The sequence below is a fragment of the Myxocyprinus asiaticus genome, chromosome 4 (assembly GCF_019703515.2).
Source record: "Myxocyprinus asiaticus isolate MX2 ecotype Aquarium Trade chromosome 4, UBuf_Myxa_2, whole genome shotgun sequence".
In the NCBI taxonomy this organism is placed as follows: Eukaryota; Metazoa; Chordata; class Actinopteri; order Cypriniformes; family Catostomidae; genus Myxocyprinus; species Myxocyprinus asiaticus.
Genome location: NC_059347.1, coordinates 15,046,377 through 15,062,931, shown reverse-complemented (window position 1 = coordinate 15,062,931; position 16,555 = coordinate 15,046,377). Strand labels below are relative to the sequence as shown.

General features: G+C 35.0%; 1 protein-coding gene across 1 annotated transcript; it reads right to left on the bottom strand.

The window, feature by feature from the left end:
* Positions 1 to 3,977: 3,977 nt before the first annotated feature.
* LOC127439879 (POU domain, class 2, transcription factor 3-like) lies at positions 3,978 to 16,228 on the bottom strand. The gene is made up of 13 exons (XM_051696164.1): positions 16,066 to 16,228; positions 15,620 to 15,676; positions 13,757 to 13,791; positions 12,525 to 12,626; positions 11,047 to 11,152; positions 10,844 to 10,932; positions 10,009 to 10,182; positions 8,767 to 8,908; positions 8,249 to 8,382; positions 7,388 to 7,552; positions 7,197 to 7,239; positions 6,969 to 7,083; positions 3,978 to 5,033 (listed from the first exon to the last, which is right to left on the bottom strand). Exons 2-13 carry the CDS (start codon positions 15,666 to 15,668, stop codon positions 4,994 to 4,996), a joined length of 1,194 nt encoding a protein of 397 aa, XP_051552124.1. The 5' UTR covers positions 15,669 to 15,676; positions 16,066 to 16,228; the 3' UTR covers positions 3,978 to 4,993.
* Between the last annotated feature and the right edge of the window lie 327 nt (positions 16,229 to 16,555).

Sequence of the window (16,555 nt, the reverse complement as noted above, 5' to 3'; positions counted from 1 at the left end):
AAAAAATTATTTTCATTCTGAGATGACCCTGGAGGAGCTTGGTGAGGTAATTAAGGCCTTGCCTACAGGCAAGGCTCTGGGGCCAGATGGCTTTGCCACTGAATTTTTTAGATCTTATGCCACAGAACTGGCTCCACTTTTGTTAGAAGTTTATACAGAATCATTAAAGAATGGAAAGCCAACCATGAGGCAAGCCCGGATCAGTCTGATTCTTAAAAAGGACAAAGATCCAAGCGAGTGTAAGAGTTACCGTCCAATTTCCCTGATCCAGCTAGATGTTAAAATATTTTCCGAAATTTTGGCTAATCGATTAAGTATTACATCTCTTTTACATATAGAGCAGGTGGGGTTTATTCGGGGCCGCACCTCTTCTGATAACATTAGGCATTTCATCAATATCATGTGGCCTGTGGGGAATGATAAGACTCCGGTCGCTGCCATCTCACTTGACGCCGAAAAGGCGTTTGATATTGTCGAATGGGATTATCTTTTTAAGATTTTGGAAATGTATGGGTTTGGGAGTACATTTATTGGATGGATTAAATTGCTTTATAGACACGGTAGCGGTGGTACAAACAAATGTATTAATTTCAGATTATTTTACACTGGCAGGGTTGCCCTCTTCCCCATTATTGTTCTGTCTTGCCCTGGAACCATTAGAAGCCGCGATAAGAAAGGAGGATGATTTTCCAGGGGTGGTGGCGGGAGGTATGGTGCATAAGCTTCTGCTTTTCGCAGATGATATTTTATTATTCGTCTCCGACACTACTAGATCTATGCCTTGCCTCCACAGAATTATTAATTCCTTTTCTAAGTTCTCAGGATACAGAGACAATTGGTCTAAATCTAAAGCTTTGGCTCTGACAGCATACTGCCCAGTAACGGCTTTCCAGCCGGGTGCCTTCCAGTGGCCCAAACAGGTCATTAAGTATTTGGGTATTTTATTCCCAGCAAATTTGTCTGATTTAGTTAGAGTTAATTTTGACCCTTTAGTAAAAAGGTTTTCGAGTGATGTGGGCAGTCTCTCCCTGTAGATGTCCAACTCTCTTATTTCAAGCAATTTGATAGCATAGCAAAGTCCTTCATTTGGAATGGAAAACATCCCAGATTACATTTCAGTAAACTGCATAGGCCAATTTAAAAAGGTGGGCTAGGCCTACCCAAGATTTTGTTTTATTATTATGCATTCAGTCTCAGACATTTGGCTCATTGGTCACTTCCACCTGAAAGAGCCCCTCCCTGGTTTTGTATTGAACAGGAAGTTCTTGCTCCTACTTTGCCATTGCAAAGCATTTCTATCAAACTAACTGGAGAAGTTAAATTACACCCCATTATCTCGCATTTGCACTTGGTATGGACAAATGTGTCCAGAGTGTTTAATTCCGATATTTATCTAAATGCCTCGAGCTTATGGCTGAACCCCAAATTATGTATTAATAAGTCCCATTTCTGCTGGTCAGCGTGGATTGTGAGGGGGGTTACTACACTTGGTGACCCATATGAGAGTAGTGTGTTGAGATCCTTTGAAAATTTGGTTCAACATTTTGCAATCCCCAGATCTCAGTTTTTTTATGTATTTAAAGCTGCGCCACCTGCTCTGTACTATAATTGGGAGTAGCATACACCCCCCCTAAAGTGGCAGATATTCTGGGAGTGGTGATTACTGCTTTTGGAAAAGGTCATGAGGCATCAGTGAATTACTCCCTGCTAATTCAGAGTCTGGGGGACGGAGCTTTAACTTCTATCAAGAGATTATGGGAGAAAGATTTAAACTTGGTATTGGAGGAGGGAGTGTGGGCTAGGATTCTAAAATATGTGGACCCCCTCTAGATTGTATAGGCTTGGTCTTAAAGACACACCCACCTGCTGGCGATGCCCATCAGAGGATGGAGACATAACCCATGTCTTTTGGGGGGGTGTTATGATCCAGGAGTTTTGGTTGAAGGTTCAGAGTTTGGTGTGTAATGTATTGGGCACTCAGGTATCATTTTGCCCCAGACTCTGTATTTTGGGTGATGGGGCGGTCATCGATGTTGAAAATAGACATAAAGAGTTGGGTCTTAACAAGTGTCATGATCATCAGACAGATACTTTTAAGGGGCTGGAGGTCAGCTGGAGCACCCTCATTTCAGGATGGGAAGGGTGGTGGCCTTTGAAGAAGGGTCATTTAGAAGAATGGGGAAGTTTAACTTGTTCGTGGAGAAATGGGGTGGATATCTGTAATTTATGGATATGTGATTATTATTATTATATTTTTTATTTGTTTATTTTGTGTGTGTGTGTGTGTGTCTATATCATTTAGGACCACTGGGATGTTGTTGGGGGCCAGGGTGGGATTGGGGATTGGGAGGGGTAATAGTGGGGGTTAATGTTGATTCTGTGTATAAATGTATTGTTTTTCTATGTTCAAATATGTGAATCAATAAAAATTGTTAATCTGAAATTCTACAATATACACTCCAAAATCAAAATTCTTCAGACTGTATATTTACCTTCTATTTGTGTGTCAATAGGAAATATACATTTTAGATTTCAAAACAATGTTTTTGCAATAGAATAGTATAGTCCTGTCTTCTAAAACAAAAACAAACTTTGCGCATGTGTACTTGAAAGAACTGGTGCTGTTTTAAACGCATAGGTTGGCTACACCTAATATTGATTTAGTTTTTTTTTTTTTTTTTTTTTTTATGTTCACTGTACTTTTTATGAAGTGAATTGATAAATAAAACTTAATCATGGCATTATTTTTTGAAAACATCCTGACTATAGACTGCCAAAAAAGATGTTAATTAGATGCTATTTGCCGACTTGCAAATATGCAATATGGTGAGGACAGTGTTGCATACTACTGTTCGAAACCTTTAATGTTTAAATGTTTTCATATTCTGGGTTCAGTACAAGTTAAATACAAGTTCATTGACAGCACTTGTGGCATAATGTCAATTACAACAAAAAGTATTTTTGACACGTCCCTCGTTTAAAAAAAAAAGGAAGAAAAATCGCAGTTACATCACTTACAGTGAAAGTGAATGGGGCCAGTACAAAAAAGCTAAAATACACACCTTATCAAAAGTATATCCACACGATGTAAACAATACACGTGTTAACTTGATTTTATAGTGTGATAAAATTGCTTACAGCGTTTTTATCGCCGTTGCATCGTCATGGCAACGAAGTTGTAATACTGGATATAACTAAACAGATAATGTACATAAGCAATTTTATCACACTAAAATAACGTTAACATAATGTCTATATTGAGGCTGGCAATACTTTTGAGACAGTGAGTTTTTTTTATTTATATGGACTGGCCCCAGTCACTTCCATTGTAAGTGCCTAACTTTAACTGCGGTTTTTGCTTTAAAAAAAAACAAATAAAAAATTTATAAAATAAAAAAATGAGGGACGAGTTGAAAATATATTTATTTGTGGTAATTAACATTCTGCCACAAATGCTGCCGATTGAGCTTAACTTGTATTGACCCCTAGAACATTCCTTTAACATAAAAAAATAGTAAGCAGTATTCAAATTAATACTGTACAATATTCAGTAGTACAGTAAATAAGCAGTACAACAGCATTCCATTTTAAACAAAAACTGCAAATAATAATAATAATAATAATAATAATAATAATAATAATAATAATAATACAAATAATTGTCTTAATCAGCGTTTTCACCATAGAAATATCTAAATATCCTTAAAACAAGATACTTGAGAAACAAAATGACAAAGTGACCCCAGTGGGGTAAGACAAATAATTGTGGTTTTCCTTTAACTGAAAACAAGACTTAATATCTTGACATTTTGCTAAATCTATCTTAATGGAAGAATATTTTTTTTTATATTTTTGCTGGAGAACAAGACAAAAAACAATTGCTGTACTATAAATAGCCTCTGAAACTGGAGAGTGTTCTGCACTGCATGATTGAATAGTAAAAAAAAAAAAAAAACTGGCAGGTTTAAGTACTCATTTTTAATAACAGTCAAACAGTGAAACACATTTTCTAGCACTGAAAAATACAACAGTGTTATTCACATTTAAAAAAAGAGTAAAGAACAAAGAAACAAACAATATTGGTGTAATATTATTCATACATAAAAGCAAAAAAAAAAAAAAAAAAAAAAAATTACAATTCAAATAATAATAAACTCAAGAAACTTCAAATGCTTTGGACAGCATTGCATAAGAATAGTGTGAAATGCTAGGCATATAAAAAAAGTTTGTCCCTGCTTGAAATCCTCTCAAATGTTTACAAACACAAAACTAGGTGCATGCTTAAAAATATACTAAGAACTGTAAACTGTTTAGGCCTGTTTATATTTACCAAATAAGGTTCCCTACATGTTGCTACAAAATGACTGCGCACATTAGAGCCAGCTGTTTCAGTCTTGACCTCAACCAGGGCCAAAAACTGACAAGAATATTGCTGCACACTAATGTCTAAAATGGTCATTTACACCTTCATCATGAAATTATCTCATTACACTTAGTTGAAAATAACATTGAGAAATGTTTCTAATAAAGCAATATGTAAACAATGTATACAAATATCAATGATCTTTAAAATATTATTTTTGGTGTGCTTTTGGTTTCCACATCATTGTAATAAAAATGGCCAGATTTAAACCTTCATTGCCAACAAAATCGGCACACATGAAAAGCAGAATGCAAAGTATGGGTTCATACCCATTAAAGGTTCTGCAGTAATGCAGCCATTTTCTTCGTTGTTAGATTGCATATCTAAACAATGTGCCATTGCATAGTGCTTTTTACCTTTGGTAATAAACAGTGAAGCTTTATTCACAAGCCCTTTGAACTTTAGATAATGAGAAACAGAACAGTGGTTCTCTGTGTTTTGCCTCCACGTTTAGTGCAGGTTGTAAACATTTCAAAATATATTTTTTCCCTTCTATCACAGAGAACTCTCTGGTTTGGTGAGTTATGAAGTCAGAGGCTATTGCCTTAGGCCGTAGGTCTTCAGAGTTGCTCAGTGGTGGTACGATGCGGTGTTCCAGCGATACCATGATCTGAGGAACAGTGAAATTATTCATATGTGACCTTTCCTGACACTTTAATTAAACTAACATGGCTGCATCTTTAAGTGCAGCTGGAATATTGTTGTAGGCATTTGCTGAGAGCTTTAGGGATCGTATACCCTTTAAGGGAAAGTCACCCAAAAATGAAAATTCTCTCATCATTTACTCGCCCTCATGCCATCTCAGATGTGTATGACTTTATTTCTTCAGCAGAACACAAATTAAGATTTTTAGAAGAATATCTCAGCTCTGTAGGTCCACACAATGCAAGTGAATGGTGACCAGAACTTTGAAGCTCCAAAAAGCACATAAAGTAAACATAGATGTAATCTGTTAGACTCCAGTGGTTAAATTCATATCTTCAGAAGTTATATGATAGGTGTGGGTGAGAAACAGAACAATATTTAAGTCCTTTTTTTTTTTTTACTGTAAATCTTGACTTTCACTTTTACATCTGAAAGTCACTTGTAGTGCCTGTTTAGTTCAGATGTGAAAGTGAAAGTTAAAGTGGAGATTTAGAGTAAAAAAGGACTTAAATATTGTTCTGTTTCTCACCCACACCTATTATATTGCTTCTGAAGACATGGATTTAACCACTGGTGTCATACGGATTACTTCTATGTTTCCTTTATATGATTTTTGGAGCTATAAAGGTCTGATCACCATTCACTTGCATTGTATGGACATATAGAGCTGAGATATTCTTCTAAAAATCTTAGAATTTCAGTTTTCTGCTGAAGAAAGAAAGTCATACACATCTAGGATGGCATGAGGGTGAGTAAATGATGAGAGAATTTTCAATTTTGGGTGAACTATCCTTCTAAATGAAAATTCTTGATTTACAATACATAGGGAGTCATCTAGCACAGGGGTTCTAAACCGACCCAACACAATATTAAAATTGTTTAGCGTTAAAAGTAAACATAAATATGAAATAGACAAATGACAATTATGGTTTTTAAATGTCTCCTGAAGTTTTATGCACTTGGCTGCCAGTAATTAATAGCACAAAACACATTGTGGTCAGCACAAACCATGTTTATCCTTGCTTCAAATGAACCTGTATGTAAAACCCTATTTAAAAACCCTATTTATTTTTCTTTCCTAACTACACAAGAATTTATGGTTAGCTCAATTTTAATATTTGTATTTAGCATTGTTTTTCCCTGCTGTCTGCAACCCTATCAGCACAGATTTGTGACCCACCAGAACCACTGATCTGGCCAACATACTGTATGACAACTCTTAATAATTCGTACAAGATGGCAAAACAGTAAGATATTGTATGACTTTTATTCATTTAGAGACCTTCTAATCAACAAATAGAATTTCAAATCGATACAAAACAGGCATCAAATTGTAGCTAGCCTCCTATCCAACACTTTATTTGAGAAAAGAAATGTCAGTGAACAAATTTGATTGCTCATTCCATATTTATTTATGCAATACTGATGTATGTCAACATGTAATACGCTTCCCTCATCTCATTCCAAACCCCCGTGTTTTCTTTTTTCTTTGGTACACAAAAGTTATTAAAATCATGGTTATGTTTTGGGTTTGGGTAAGGGGTTACACTTTATGGCTAGTTTTCGATTAGGGCTTTAAACGTAGGAAAAATGTTAATAACATTGTTCGTTGGTTCGTTTATTTATCTCAGTGGGAGTAAAATTTGTATGTTTTTGTATGATCCCACTCAGGATAGATCTAGCAGAATGTCCAGGCTACTCTGTTCCATACAATGAGAGTCAACTCTTTTGTTCCATATGTGTTTTACAAAAAAAAGAAAGTAATTTGTTTCGAGTGTCATGTGGTTGAGTAGATGCATTTTATTACTGAGCGAACTATCCCTTTAAGAATTTTGACAGCTAAATGATCTTATCAATTGAAAAAGGAAATGTAAAGTTATGGTGTTTGACGGTGTTTTACCCTGTGGAGTTGAAACTCTGGTTGACCCCCTGTGACGTCAGTGGACTGGATGTGGTGGACAGAGTGTTGGGGGAGGAGCCTCGACCCGGGCTGCCGGGGGAGGAGCTTGATGACACTGCAGGAGAAATTATGTTGTATCCTCAGCAAACACATAAACATTTTCAAATGCCTCTCTAAAAACGTATTTTTTCAGAAACTGGCAACAGTATGGATTGTCTCAATACTCACCACCTCCAGAAGCAAGTGGACTGAATGACCGCGAAGTTGAAGGCTGAAACAAGAAATGAACTAAATTAGTGAAAAAAATAGACTGTAGAATGCTTTAAGGCAGTAGATGAATCATTGCAAGATGAGTGGGAACAGACAGACACCCAGCTCTTTCTATAATGTATGGCTTATATCAGATTGCTCAGACTCACAAGACGAGGATTGTAGTTGTGAGACTTTATAGGTGAGGTGGAGACAGGGCAGTATATCCTCTTCTCCTTCTGCCTCCGGTTGCAGAACCACACCCGCACCACTTCCTTCTCCATGGCCAGCTGCTCTGAGATGAGTGTGATCTCTTCAGAGTTTGGCTTTGGGTTCTGCACAGGGTAGAAAGTGTGTGATTATGTCAGATCCAGCAAGGGATGCTACTAGCAAACTGGTACACTTTGCCATTGCTGAAAGTGCCTGAAACAGCGCAGATTCTTGAGTAATAATTACAGTGAATCAGTTGCAGGAATAGTTTACCATGCGTAGACTGGGATTTCCTGCCTTGCTCCAGGGCATCATAGAGATGAGCAAGATTGTGATCTCATAGATTTCCGACAACTGGCTCACTTGTGCTCAACAAGCCTATTGGCTGGTACCCCATTAAATCAGATTTGGCTTTTGTGGCTTTTAGAACTTTAAGCAGATATACAAAATATACAGGGAAAAATATTGATGACATCATCTTGCATTCTGGGGTGTGTACCTATTTTTGTTCAATAAAATGCTTCTCTAAAATGGTATTGTCCATCTTCCCTGATACCACTTACCTCTGACTAGTAATAACAACTAAGCAAGTCATGGCTGACGTAAACTAATTGGTTGTTTCAACAAAAGAGGTGAACCCTTTAATATAGTATGTCCTGTCCCAACTTCCTGTTTCAAATGTTGTCATCGCAGGGAAGAAAACTATGCTTGTCATGCCATTTCATGAGGTCTTTAACAGTAGATAGGTAGTACCCATATGTACATGAATGGGGCCTGACAGCGATGAAACATAATAGGGGAAGTAAAAATTGCAAACTCACATCTAAGAAGCGTTTCTCTAGTGTGAGCTTGATGTTAGTTTCGATGCTTGTTCTCTTTTTCCTCTTCCTCCCATAACCCTCCATAAGGGGCGGTAACGTGGCAGGGCTGGTCATTGAGTCAGATGGAGAGTTTTCTGAGGAGCGGGAAATGAGAGGTATTTCAGTGATGTCCAGTAACCAAAGGTTAATAGAAAAGGTCACTCAAAAATAAAAATTCTGTCATCATTTACTCACCTTCATGTTGTTCCAAACCCGTATGACTTTCTTTCATATGTGGAGCACAAAAGGAGATGTTTAGCAGAATATTAGAGACTGACATCTTCAGTCACCATTCTATTTCACTGCATCTTTTTCTCCATACAATGAAAGTTTTTGGTAATTGAGATTACCATTCTGCCTAACATCTCCTTTTGTGTTCCATGGAAGAAAAAATGTAATAGGGGTTTGGACGACAAGAGGGTGAGTAAATAATGATTTTGTTTTTTCAGTTGTGTCCACAGGAGGGCTGCAGCACACACCTGCGTCACTCAGCCACTTCTCCAGCAAGGGCTTGAGCTTGCACATGTTTTTAAAACTCAGATTGAGTGCCTCAAAGCGTGAGATGGTAGTCTGACTGAAGTCATTTCCATACAGTTTTCCCATAGCCAGACCCACGTCACCCTGGAACATCAGAGAAGAGCTGAAGCAGTGAATACAGGCCACTATGAATTCCAGTTCTGCTTGTTAGTGATTAACATTTTTATTAATTTTCAAAACAAAGGAAAACAAAACATATATATAATGACCAGTTCTGCTTGTTGAGTATCAGCTGCTCATTTTCTAAATGCGTTGTCTATTTACTAATGGAGATTAATGAATGAATAATGTCCACATAAATTGAAAATGAATAATACAATTATTAAAGATATAAAAATCCTTAAAGTAAAATTTAAAGATATTCATGATTATATTTTTATAATTACATATTATAATTATTATATTTATCACAAGTTATTATAATTATTATATTGTACATTTTTAATGATAGAAAATAGTAGCCTATATAAACAATAATATCTATAATAATAATTTTTCATTATTTAAATGTCATTATTTTCTTATATTTAAATAATTGATATTTAAAGTATGATTATAATATAGCTACAATATTAAAATAAATTAAATTAGTACAAATATAAAGTAATAACACATTTAGAACTAATATTAAAATTATTAAATATATTACAGTGCTTGAGTAAATAAAAATGGAGGGATCTTCAAGATTAGATGTTTAAAAAGTGAATCATTATTACAAATTATTTAATTATTATTGATAATAATAGATAGTTTATAATCAAAAATTATCATTATTATTATATTTTATTCTTTTGAATATTATTTATTCTTGTATTATATTCAAATACTTGATATTTAAATTATTAGTATAATATAACTATAATATAAAAACAAACCAATTTAATTTGTAGAAATATAAATAATATATATTTTAAATTAATATTAAAGTTATTAAATTTACAAAGGTTTTGAGGAAATTAAAAGGTAAATATCTTCAAGATTAGATGTCTAAAAAAGTCAATAATTATAATAATAATAATATATAATATCATATAAATAATAATTACTTTATTATATTTAAATATTATTTATTTACTATATTTAAATAATTAAACATAAATATTTAAAATATGATTAAAATATGTAATATGAAATAAACAATTACATTTAATAAGTAAAACTATAATTTATAGCTAAAACTTTACCTGGGTAAAGCCGAGTTTGATCCGCCTCTGTTTGAAGGCTTTAGCAAACTGCTCCAGTTCCTCCAGGTCATTGGGCTCGTCCTGCTGTGAACCCATGTGTTTAGAGACCTGTAGGTGAGACATGTCCAGATGTCCATCCATAGAGGAGCCAGCCAGCCCTGTCCTGCCCATTGCCTTGTGGGAAATTTAAAAGTATTAGTCTGGGTTATCAGACGTTTCCTCTTTCAGTTTCCTTTGTTTACTTGCTTCACTTACTTGTATTATTGTTTCTTTATATTAATGCTCTTTTGTTATTTTTCAATTTTTCATGCCCTTAAAAAAAAGTACCATGGTACAATACCAAATATTTGTTCACTACCATGATTGTAATACCATGGTATTCTTTGAACCATGAATATGGTACCATGGTATGTATAAAGCATATATCAATATGATAAACAGTACCATGGTACATATGCTTATACCATGGTACTAAAATCTGATACAATCTCTGAACCATGGTACTACCACAGTACTTTTTATTTTTAAGCTGTCTCTACCTAATACGCTGTTTAAAGGTGCTGCGTGTAATATTTGGTATGTTAAAATCCTTTATCATATCCCATTTTAATATGTCAAGACAACTACTGCATAAGCATTACAGTTCTTGTTGACTTCCCTGAAAAATGTGGCACTTCCAACATTGGTCTGTTTGTTTAAGCAGTGTGAGTTTGGAGAGAATATCTGTTTGGCCAAACAATAGCAGATTTTTTGGCAATTCTGTTGCTAGAGGCCCAGATATGATACCTTGCACCTTTAAATAAATAATCCAACATTACATTAGGCTGTAGTTTACCTGAGGAGTGAGTGCTAGACCAGGCTGGTGTGGCAGAAGTCCCGTCTGAGACTGGGACGGCAAGGAAAGCAGATTGGGCTGCAGCAGTGCTGTGGAAAACAGGTTTTAATCACTTCTTAAGTTCATGTAGCTGAAGAGAATATTTTCAATGAAGCACAATAGTGAACAAGATCACCTTAATATGATCAGATAAATCCACTGACCTTGGTGTCCTGATTGGGTCTGAGAGAGCAGAAATGATGAGGGGGAGGACAGGTGAGATCCGGGCATAAGGACAAGCTGGGGTAGAGAGTGCAGGGAGGGCAGATCCTAAAAAACATCAGCCATTGCACCACATTCATATTTTAAAATACCACATGAATAATTTTAGTATATAATAATGAGAACACAAATAAGTGGTTCTCACAAAACCTGTCAAAAATATCCTGGTCATTCAACCCCAAATCAATGCAAAAAATAAAAATAAAATAAAAATTAATTTTATAAAAATTATGTATTTTTTTATAAAAAAATAAGTCTACATTTAGGACTATTAAGATTTTTTTGTGACATTATTTTAAGGGCATTTAAGCACATCGTAGCCCTCAATACGCATTACCGTAACATGTCCGGATGTTTTAATTTTAATATTCCCAATGGAAATTCTCATTACCGTTACACAGTCATGTTTTACTGTAATAGAATAAAAAAGATGCTTTTGTACAAAGATTTTCTAAATCAAAATTCTTCTATTAATGGAGAACCATTATCATGTATAAATACTTTAAATTTACATAATATTGTTTTGTTTTTTCACAATGCAGTTATGAGAATTGAGGGTTAAAATGCATGTAACTGTCATAAAAATGATGTCACATTAAAAATCTTATTGGTCTTAAAAATAGGCTTCCTTTCTATAGTCAAAAAAACTATTTTCTTATTTGTTCCTTTTGATTTTGCAGTAAAATAGGACCAGGACATTTTCTTGACTGGTCTCATTAGAATCACCCAAATGGGAGCAAAAATTATTTTCTTAATCAGTGTTTTTGTCTTGTTTTTCAGTACACGTGTCCTTATAACAAGATCAAATTTACTTGAGATGCTAAATTGAATCATTGAATGATTTTTACAGTTTATGCTTAAAACAAGAAAACATTTGCCTTTTGTGAAATATTTGCCAATGGGGTAAGACCAATAAACTTAAGATATATTCTCTGAAAACAAGTCTTATTATCTTACACACTTTTGCTTCTTTATTAAATCTTGTTTTAAAGATTTTTTGATATTTAATTTTTAATACAAAAGTATGATTAAGAATATTATCTTTTTCTTTTGAAAAATTTAGGTTTGTTTGAAAATGTGAATGGAAAAGCATCAGTGAAATAGAAGTTATGTTTTACTTAATGTATGTGAATGCATGTAATTTGACTTGGTTTTTCAGACTAATAAAAAAATTTAAGTGGCAAGGAAAAGTTAAAGAAAATGATCTTTTGCATTAAATTAGATTATTTTGCATTGGGGGAAGGATGTGCTTAATTCTCATGAAAATCATGTCACAATGCAAAAAATCTCATTATAATTTCTTATTTCTTATTTTAATTCTGTGGTGAAGTATGACCCAAACATGATCTTGACAGATTTTGTGAGATTTACCCAGTGAGCTGAGCTCAGATTCTCTATGGTTAAGTTGATAAAGACATACCCCAGTAAGCTGCCCACCGGGCACTGGTGATCCCTGAGTAAAGTGGCATGTCTTGTGTGATGATCCAGAATGAGGTGAATCGTTCAGGTTTTCCGTCTTTATCTGCAAAAGAAATAAACAATTTTTTTTGGTAAAACACACCCAGTGCTTAAAAGTAAGCCACACTTAAATATGTACAAATATATTTGCAATACAACAAAATACCAAACCAAATGGCATTTATAAAAACAAAAAAAGGCAGCACAAATACACTTTTCAGGCAAAACATTTCATAAAAAGGAAGGTTTATTTGGACACTTTCTGGTTGTCAAACTTTAGTGGTACATGTCCATAGTTAATGTGATGACCTTCACCTGTGGTCACTTGGCTAGGACACTTGTGTGAACTTGAGGAGAGCTGTTAATTAGTTCAGAGAAAATGTCTACAATCATTTGTGTGCAGATGCCACTTGGTTTGATATTTTTCAACAAATGCAATGAAATGTATACATTTTTAAGTGTCCAAATACTTTTTTGGACCACTGCATATCAGTTAAATTTTGTGTTGCGGTCTTCAAGCGTGTGTATGTGTGTGTACACATGTGCTCTTTGTGTGTACTCAGAGACCAGTAAGGTTGCTTGACTTGTTCCACATAAAAGGGCCTTTAACAAACATTCCTTCCCTTTCCGCAGGCGGAGTATGCAAATGACCTTATGAGCTTGAAGCTAGTTCCTGTGCACAAAACTTTTCACTGTCCTCACCGTGTGACAGGCTGATTTGAAGAGTTGATGAATTATATTCATTATGGCTGAATTGTCCTGTGTAGCACTACAAAAGATCTGTCCTTAAATAAGAGGCTTTCAGACTCTTGAGTGCCAGTACTTGAAACAGTGCACTGAACGCCAAAACGGTACATTTAAAGGGACAGTTCACTCAAAAATGAAAGTTCTGTCATCATTTACTCACTTCGATGTCGTTCAAACCCGTATGACCTGTTTTTCCATGGGACACAAAAGGAGATGTTTTTAGGCAGAATGTTAGCCTCAGTCACCATTCACTTTCAATGTATGGTAATAGATGCAATGAAATTGAATGGTGACTGAGACTTACATCCTGCCTAACATCTACATTTGCGTCTCACAGAAGAAATACAATCATACGAGTTTGGAACAACATGAGGATGAGAAAATATGACAGAACTGTCATTTTTGGGTGAACAATTTCTTAAACAGTAAAACAATGTGTATACTTACTTGTCTGGTGAAGTCAATGCCATTTTGTTCAATATCTAGAAAATAAAAAATAGTTATGTATTAACATTTTGTCTGCCATCCATCTGATGGGTATAAAGTTGGATGAGCCAGCAGAGACAATCATTTTGCATCATGTTCATTTCATAAAAAGTTTCCGTTTAAGCTTTATATGTCTTTCAGTATTTGCTTTTCATTGACTGTATTAAACCATACCATAAAAAACCCCCAAAAGCTCCATTAAACTGAGTAAGGAGGGGGTTCAGAGGTTGTCAATACCAGGTAATCTCACTTCATTTGAAATTCAAATCGAGCTCTATGAGGCCGTGGTTAGAACAGCACTCAGTCACCCCACAATATGGAAATCTACTCTTCTCCCGAGCCAAACTTCCAGTATGGAAATCATCAGATCATGCAAATGAGCCGGTTTCCACGGCAACCTTTAGAGGCCTTCACATTTGAATACTTACAGACCTCCAGGTGCATCTCCCTCTTTCTCACACACACATATACACAAACTCACACCTTTAAATGAGAATATTACAATTATAAAACTTGCTTTGACCTCTTTCTTGTATTTGAATGACATCATATCCAATTACATGCCTAACTTTTGTGGTCATAAAGGGCATCACAAGTCCTGTTTGTTAAGAAAGTGCCATAACTGATTATACATTATAAGCATCTTCAAAACCACTGCTCATGGACTGTGAACATAAAACATTCTTTTCATTGGTTTTTTAGCTTTTCAAGGGTCAGGCATTGAAAGATTATTTGTAAACATGAGTGCCACACTTGTACAATTCAAATATTTGTAGTCATCACATGACCTGACCCAAACACTTCACACCACAAAGGTGATGGAACATAAGTGGAATATATATTTAACACACGAAGACAATACTCCGCTCTCTCTGAATCCTCATTTCAACAAGACTGTTCTGCACAGGAGCCATTGTAACCAGACCATGATTCAGTATCGCCTGAGGCTCTGAGCGCCTCACTGCAAACAAACCCCCCCACATACATCCTGGTGCACTTCACATCCATGAAGTCACACACATCTCACACCTGAAGACTTAAAACCCCGAAACAACAGTTGCAACCTTTTTTTGTGTTTTTGAAATTATATCTTGGATTAAACAAAAAAGGTAATAATAATAATAATAATAATAATTAACTTAGAAGTCCATTCTGCAGAGAAATGACTGCTAAAGGTGACACAAAGCCATTTGCACAGAGCGTGACTAATGTCCCATCAACACAAAGAGTTAAAGTTTGGGTCATAACCACAAACTAACCGTTGTAAAAAAGCCCAGTGGCACTTCATGAAATGTATGATCCTCATTTTAAGTACAGGTAAAGCTGAATCAAAAAGCTTTTTTCATATTTAACCACACAGAATAAAGGGAAAAAGTGGGTAAATAACAGGATAACAAATAATTTTGAAATAAAAACCTGTGCAAATGTTGTATATGAATTCAAAAACACAAATTCAAACTTTGGAATAAGTGAAACTTTTTTCAATCTTAATAAAAAAATAAAAAAAAGAATATATATATATATATATATATATATATATATATATATATAATATATCAAACTATGTTTCTAATGTAAAACATTTTAACCAACTAGAAAGTTTTTCTAGTAAATGTCATTTCCCCAAGTCATGTGCTGTTTCATTACACATAATTGATGTTAATTTAACAGAAATAACCAGGACAAGAAGAAAAATGACAAATAGTGCATTACTTGCTATTTCCATTGAAATGCCACCACACATTTGTTAAGATGAAATTCTACCATTGCAAAGGTGAAGTATCAATGTTCGACAATATTCCCAAGAGTGAAAAGGCTCCTTACCAGCTTGTTCACGCTGAGATTCCGTCTGTTCAACAGCGTCTGTGCTCATCTTAATATCTGTAATGATAAATACAGCTGATTTTCCTACAGGATCACAACTTTATGCAGACACTAGGGCAATTCATTGTATAACCCAGCCAGTAAAATGATCTTGAGGTTTATTCTAATGTGTCCAACTTTCAAATGGTCTCCTTTATGTAAAGGGCTTGTTGTAATATTCATAAGAGCAAGGGTATCCCCATTCACCACAATCACTCTGTCTCTCCACCCTAATCTCTTCTAGTCAAAAACATTTAAATCTGTCAATATAGTCTGCTGTGAACAGGTACAATGCAAAACAATATGATTCCACAAAACGGTCCCTGCTTGAGAAGACAACAGGCATCGGTGAAACAAAGCAGGATTTTAAAATTGGCATGAACTTTGAAAAGGACTTTTGAACTTGCCTTTATAAAAGGAGAGATCCACGGATGTCGCTTTCCAGGTTATATTCCTTGTTCTGTGTTGCTTTTCAAAGATCTTCAGTGAGAAACTCAGTAAATCTGTATCGGAAAGGTACAGAGAAACTTAGACATTTAACAAAGTGGGTTAGTAGAAGAGTATTCACCTCTTCAGTATCCCACATAAGCCGATAGACAGATGATTTGCATAAGGCCCTCGGTGTGTCCTATCCAGACTCGGACTTTTTGCATAAAACAACAATAGGCAGATGGCAAACTTCGAAAAGCTTGAGAATAAGTGCATGTGTGCCTTGCTGTCAGTCAGCAAACTTAAAGTGAGCTTGCTGGTCTTTGATTGAACATGGCATAGCTGTATTTGTTTAGATATCATGGTGCACATGTAAAGGCTGGCATTATATTTACAGCATTTATTAATCTTTGTTAATGTTAGTAAATAAAAATGCAATTGTTCATTGTTAGTTCATGTTAGTTCATA